Here is a 6081-nt window from a genome sequence, read left to right on the forward strand (position 1 = left end):
CAGTACTGAGAGAGAGGAAAATACAAAAAGGACGTGTTTTTTATCGCACAAAACCCAAAAAAAAAAAACGGAGAGAGAGAGAAAGAAAGAAAGAGAGAGAGAGAGAGAGAGAAAGAGAAAGAGAAAGAGAAAAAAAAGAGGAGAGAGGGAGAAAATAAAAAAACTGCTAAATCTTCCCTAATACTAATCTGATGGGATTTTTTGTGTTTGGGGGGAGACAAAAACTGGAATGGTCAAAGAAAGGGATTTATGTTGTGTGTTCGTTTGTATCATTTCGTTTGTACTGAAATTGACTTTCAGCATTTGTCATTTGATGGAAGAGGGAGGGAGGGAGGGAGGAAAAAAAAACGGATAAAAAAATAAAGGAACCAAAAGACAGTGAGTAAACGAGAGAGGGTTAAAGAATGGGGAATAAGAGAGAGAGAGAGAGAGAGAGAGAGAGAGAGAGAGAGAGAGAGAGGGATTGATTTTTTGTGTTTGGGGGGAGACAAAAACTGGAATGGTCAAAGAAAGGGATTTATGTTGTGTGTTCGTTTGTATCATTTCGTTTGTACTGAAATTGACTTTCAGCATTTGTCATTTGATGGAAGAGGGAGGGAGGGAGGGAGGAAAAAAAAACGGATAAAAAAATAAAGGAACCAAAAGACAGTGAGTAAACGAGAGAGGGTTAAAGAATGGGGAAAAAGAGAGAGATAGAGGGATTTTTTTTTTAGAATAGAATATACTTTTTGTCCTGCTGGGATAGGACTGAAAAGTCCCTTCCCCAAGCAGACAGAAGAACCAACCACACAACGAGACAAAAAAATAATAATAATAATAATAAAAATAAATAAATAAAAGAAGAAAAGTATTAATAAATACAAGTATAAGTAGTGCTTTATTTAGACTGTCAGCTTAGAACAAGTTGTTCCATTGTACCAACAGTTTACAATAAATAAAAAATAAAGAGATTTTTTTTTTTTTTTTTAGTTGGAGGTATGTGTCAAGTACTATATCATACATATTTCTGGACATGGTCTTCACTTGACAGAAGTGGATTACAGACTATCCCCTATCTAATAGACGTTAACAAACAAGACTACAGATAAAAGGAGAGACGAGTTGATATATTTCGACCACTACTATGGCCATCATCAGAACAACAGTTGTTCGGATGATCTGTAATCCACTCCAGTCAAGTGAAAACCATGTCCAGAAATATGTATATAAAAAAAATAATAATAATAAAAAAAAAGAAAATAAAGAGGTTTAATAGAGGGAACTGTACCTAGCTAAGGTCTTATCGTTCCGAAAACGAAAAGGAAGACAGGATAGGAGAAAGCCAGCCATTCCGAGAACGAACCTTATCTGTTTAACATAAAATCCGCCCCGGGTGGGAGTGGATCCCGCAACCTAGCGTTTACAAAGTAGACGTGCTACCCTGAAAGCTAACTAGGCACAATTTTATCAAAAAATGCAGGTTACCTTCACAGTAAAACCATTTATAAATAAATTTCCATATTAAGGAGGAGGAATTTTTAATTGTGCCAAGCATACCTAAATGCTTGGCACAAATGACGTTCCCCCAATTATTACACCTAGATGAATTTTATGACTTGACTTGGACTCGAACCACCGACCACCAACCTGAGGTCCGTAAGTAGGACATGTCATCAAATACTGGTTACCTACACAGTAAAACCATTTAGTATATAGGTATACTTACTCATGATAAATACCATAATGAAATAGATATATCTAGCCCTATCAATACGTTTAGAAACACTCTCGAATCTTTAATGTAATCTTTAATCTTTGTAATGTTTAATGTAATCTCGAATCTTATGTCTCTCTCATCTTATTGGACTAAATGATATTAGAGTTCCTTGAGTTTCATAAGTGTAGATTCAAGTTTCTCAGTGTAGATTCAAGATTTGACCTAAACCTAAACATAATATAATGATGGTAGACTTAGTAACTTTGTGAAGGTTCATTTTAAGTATCTAAAAGTTATTTTCATATTTAGATACTAAACATAATATGTCTAGAGGTAAAAGTTAACCAGTGAAGAGTAAAAGTTATTTTCATATTTAGATACTAAACATAATATGTCTAGAGGTCTCCAGATGAAAGCATGTACCTACCTAAAAGAAGAAGAAAAAGAAGAATACAGCTTGTACTAAGTGAAGCTGAAAAGGAAGGGGGGAACAAACAGAGGTAAATAAAGAGTAAACGAGGGGGAAAAAACTGAAGTGGGGAGAACTAACAAATGTAATGATGATGCTCAATGGAGTTGACAATTTTCAGTTTAGTAGAGAGAGAAAAAGAAAAGGTAAATATAAGAGGGAAACGCGAAGAAGAAGAGAGAAAAGAGTAAGAAAAAAGAAGATACTCGTAGAAAAAAAAAGACTAAAAAAAGGAGGGAGAGAGAGAGAGAGAAAAAGAGAAAGAGAAAAAGAGAAAGAGAAAAAGAGAAAGAGAAAAAGAGAAAGAGAAAAAGAGAAAGAGAAAAAGAGAAAGAGATTGAATATACTTACTTTTGAATTAAATGAATATTAAATACCTACACGTAGGACGTATTTTATAATTGCTGGAACAATATGTGTGACAAGCGTTCTAATGAATAATGATCACAGTTAAAACTATTTTATAGTGGTTATTAATATTTTAATTCCAGCATTTTGCTGGGGTGTAAGGACCCTAGGGCTTTTTAACGTGGGTAGGTTCTACCTGTTTAAAGGCGCCTACACACTACGTCAAAATGAAGCCAGCGGTCATAGCACGTTGAACGGATGAACGATGTATCACTAAATTTAAGCTACGTTGCGCGTGGTTAGTATCCGGATGGATGACCATCTGGACAATCGTTTGCTGCGTGATTTTTCCGGCTCCACTCAGGCTGGGTTAATATGAGTTGGCGGGTAGCTTGTCGCCGAACGCCGAATGGAGAGTAAAACCCAGTCACTAAAAACTTTAGCAGCTGTACAATGACGTCAATCCTATATCAGACAAGTCCAAATGAACTGAAGCCTACCCAAAAAACACATCGTGTGTGGGGGGCCTTAAAACGTCAAAAATAGATTACGAGAGAGTAGAATAGAATAGACAAGAGGTAGAATAATAATAGAATACCCCCCACACAAGGGCCGAATTTAGGGGGTGGGACTCGCCCCCCCGCTGCCCTTTTTTTTTCCTCCTAAAAAAATGTAGTTACATACTACATGTCTACTTCCACTTTTCCCGTGTACAGACGGGGTCGGCGTTTTTCGTCAGCCTCTCAATCAGGCCTGACTAGGGCGATTTTAGCTGACATTTTTTGGCACCGAATCGCACGAGTGTTATGTCCTTCGCGTTCAATGGCCCTGACCCAAACTACACACAATTTTAGCCCACTCGAATTTTTAATCTACCTTTGTACATGAAATTTACATTAAAACCCGACCGTAAAATGATGATAATGATAGGTCACCATTTTAAAATCCCCTTTAAAACCATGGATAGAAGAATAGAGTGCTTGCGAGCTATTGTTAAAAGGGGATAGAGAAAAGGTCTAGATATATGTCGAAATAAAATGATTCTCTCTCTTCCTCTCTTTCTCCCCTCTCTCTTTTTCCCTCCCTCTCCTCTTTTTCTCTCATTCCTATCTCTTTCTCCCTTATGTCTTTTTCGCTTCTCTCCTCTCTCCCTCCCTCCCTCCTCCCTCTCTCTCTTCCTCCTTTCTTTGTTTTTCTCCTCCTTCTCCCCTCTCTCTCTCTCCCTCTCTTTCTCCCTGTCTTTCCCACTCTCCTCCTATGTCCTTTTCTCCCCAATCTCTCTTCTCTTCTCCTCCTCCTCCTCCTCCTTCTTCTCCTCCTCCTCCATTTTCTTGAGAAAAAAAAAGATGGATTTGAAAACTGAAAGAAGAAATGGAAGAGAAAGGTAAGAGATGAATAAGATCAAAATTGAGACGAAATTCATGGAATTTTCCAGTTTCTTTCCAAGGGACTTTTCAGTGCTATTCGGGCAGGATAAACAAGGTATAGTTTATTTATTCTATTCTATGTATTTTGGAGAACTCAACCTGCTTTTAACCCATTCTGTCCTCCAGGTCAACCAAAACTAACCACATATCTTTGACTCCTTCTGTCCGCCAGGTCAACCTTCTCATCCTGGGCCGCTTCACGACGGGTATCGCGTTTGGCGCCTGCTCCGTAGGCATACCCCTATACAACGCAGAAATTTCAGAGGACGCCATTCGGGGCCGCGTCGGCGTCTTTTTCGATCTTCTCCTCTGTTTCGGCATCCTATGGGCGTACGTGTGGGGCGCCGTGACGTCACTGTATTGGCTGAACGTGGCGTGTGCCGCCGTTAGCATTGCGTTCCTGGCGGCCTTCTATTTGATGCCGGAGTCGCCCGTGTATCTCATGATGAAGGGGCGGCCCGGGGAGGCGGAGGAATCGTTGAGGTAAGGAGTCTTCTTGTAAACATAAGTACCACTGTGTTAACAATAACAACTAATATTGCACAGCTAAAGTGCTAGATCATGAGGTTTCTTCCTCTTTAGTCTTCTGAGTAGGGATTCAACATCGAGTCTTCTTGTTTCTTGTACACGGAGAGAAAAACTAGGGTGCCAGAAGCCTAACCTGCCTCGGTAGTGTAGTGGGTTCAATCCCAGCCAAGGTATGGAATTTTATCCTCAGCATACATAATTTGACAATTTGACCACAGTAATAGTAGTAGCTTACTGCTTTAGTAAAGGGAGTGGGACTTTTTAATCATATAAATAACCTTATGAATGACTGAATGCCGGCACTCTAATAGAAGCTCGAGACTTACACTATAGAATTCCAACAACCTAAATAATGGGAAGTACACAATTAGTCCAGTAAGATGGGGATTTTTCCAGGAAAAAATTCCCAAAGTTTTTTTCTCGACGGTTTTATATGTATTTTTTGGCGCTGAATCCGAATTTCAACTTTGCCACCTCGCCAGAGGTGAGCTAACTCCGCCAGGCGCCGCTTTGTCGCTTTTTGGCGAGCTTTTTTTAAAAATGTGCTCATAACTCAAAAACGGTACATATTTAAGGAAAGGTCATTCTGAACAATACTGTAGTTCAGAAAATTTACTACATTTTTTGTTCCGAAAGCAACTCTCTAGGACCAACCGGGGCGCCGCCAGGCGTCATATTTCCCGTCCGCAAAATGGGGTGAAGTATAGTGGTTCATTGTCAATATACCTACAATAGAATTGGAATTTCTCGTCGTAGATTCGTCATGCACTACCGTGTGCCTAGCAGTGGAAGAAGATCCCTAGCTTCGGAAGAAGAAGACGAAGTTGTAGTTTTGGTGGGCGAAGATGTTGACCTTCTCGTCATCTTGATAGGTACAAGGAGCCCATCAAACGTCTACTTCTTGAAGCCAGGTAGAGGGAAAGTAGTCCCTGTTCTCTACCACCCTCAGACTACCATCGACACAAGTTTGGCAGAGCACATTTTGTTCATTCGCGCCATAAGCGGTTGTGACTCGACGTCCGCCCTCTTCAACCAAGGCAAAGTAAAAGCGCTGCGGACGGTAGTGAAGAATCCCGACCTCCTGCCTTACATACGCCGGTTTCTTGATCCGGCTTCAACAACTCGAGAAATAACCGAAGCGGGGGAAAGATTCCTGGTCGTCCTGTATGGCGGGAATCATGAAACCACCTCTCTCAACAAGCTCCGATACAAGAGTTATGTAACCTCCGCGCTCAAGGTGACAAGTTATATTGCAGCGCTTCCGCCAACAGAATCCGCTGCGAGTCAGCATGCTCTTCGGACATTCTACCAAGTTCAGCAGTGGCTAGGAAAGAACGTGCCACCCACAGAGTGGGGCTGGAAACAGGTTGGCAACACCTTAATACCTATTACCACCCTCAAGAGTCCAGCCCCAGATAGCCTGCTGTCCTTGGTAGCATGTTCCTGCAAGAAGGGGTGTTCAAAGAACTGCGGGTGCTGGCGCGTCGGTCTCTTCTGTTCGAAGCTCTGCGCTAACTGCGAGGGAAATTGCAACAACGCCACTCCCGCTGTGACTGAAGAGGAGGACTCTCTCCTCCCTCTCTCTCTCTCTCTGTCTTTCTTTCTCTCTCTCT

At 40.9% G+C, this 6081-nt stretch overlaps 2 protein-coding genes across 2 annotated transcripts; both read left to right on the forward strand.

The window, feature by feature from the left end:
• Positions 1-4112: 4112 nt before the first annotated feature.
• On the forward strand, positions 4113-4431 carry LOC103520292 (solute carrier family 2, facilitated glucose transporter member 8-like; the record flags this gene model as incomplete). The annotated part of the gene is made up of 1 exon (XM_008485380.2): positions 4113-4431. A coding segment is annotated over one exon (315 nt), but the record flags the coding sequence as incomplete, so codon positions are not given.
• An 800-nt stretch (positions 4432-5231) lies between these two features.
• LOC103520293 lies at positions 5232-5795 on the forward strand (the record flags this gene model as incomplete). Its single annotated transcript, XM_008485381.1, is given in 1 exon segment — positions 5232-5795. A coding segment is annotated over 1 exon segment (564 nt), but the record flags the coding sequence as incomplete, so codon positions are not given.
• Between the last annotated feature and the right edge of the window lie 286 nt (positions 5796-6081).

The sequence above is a fragment of the Diaphorina citri genome, unplaced genomic scaffold (assembly GCF_000475195.1).
Source record: "Diaphorina citri unplaced genomic scaffold, Diaci psyllid genome assembly version 1.1 scaffold3427, whole genome shotgun sequence".
In the NCBI taxonomy this organism is placed as follows: Eukaryota; Metazoa; Arthropoda; class Insecta; order Hemiptera; family Psyllidae; genus Diaphorina; species Diaphorina citri.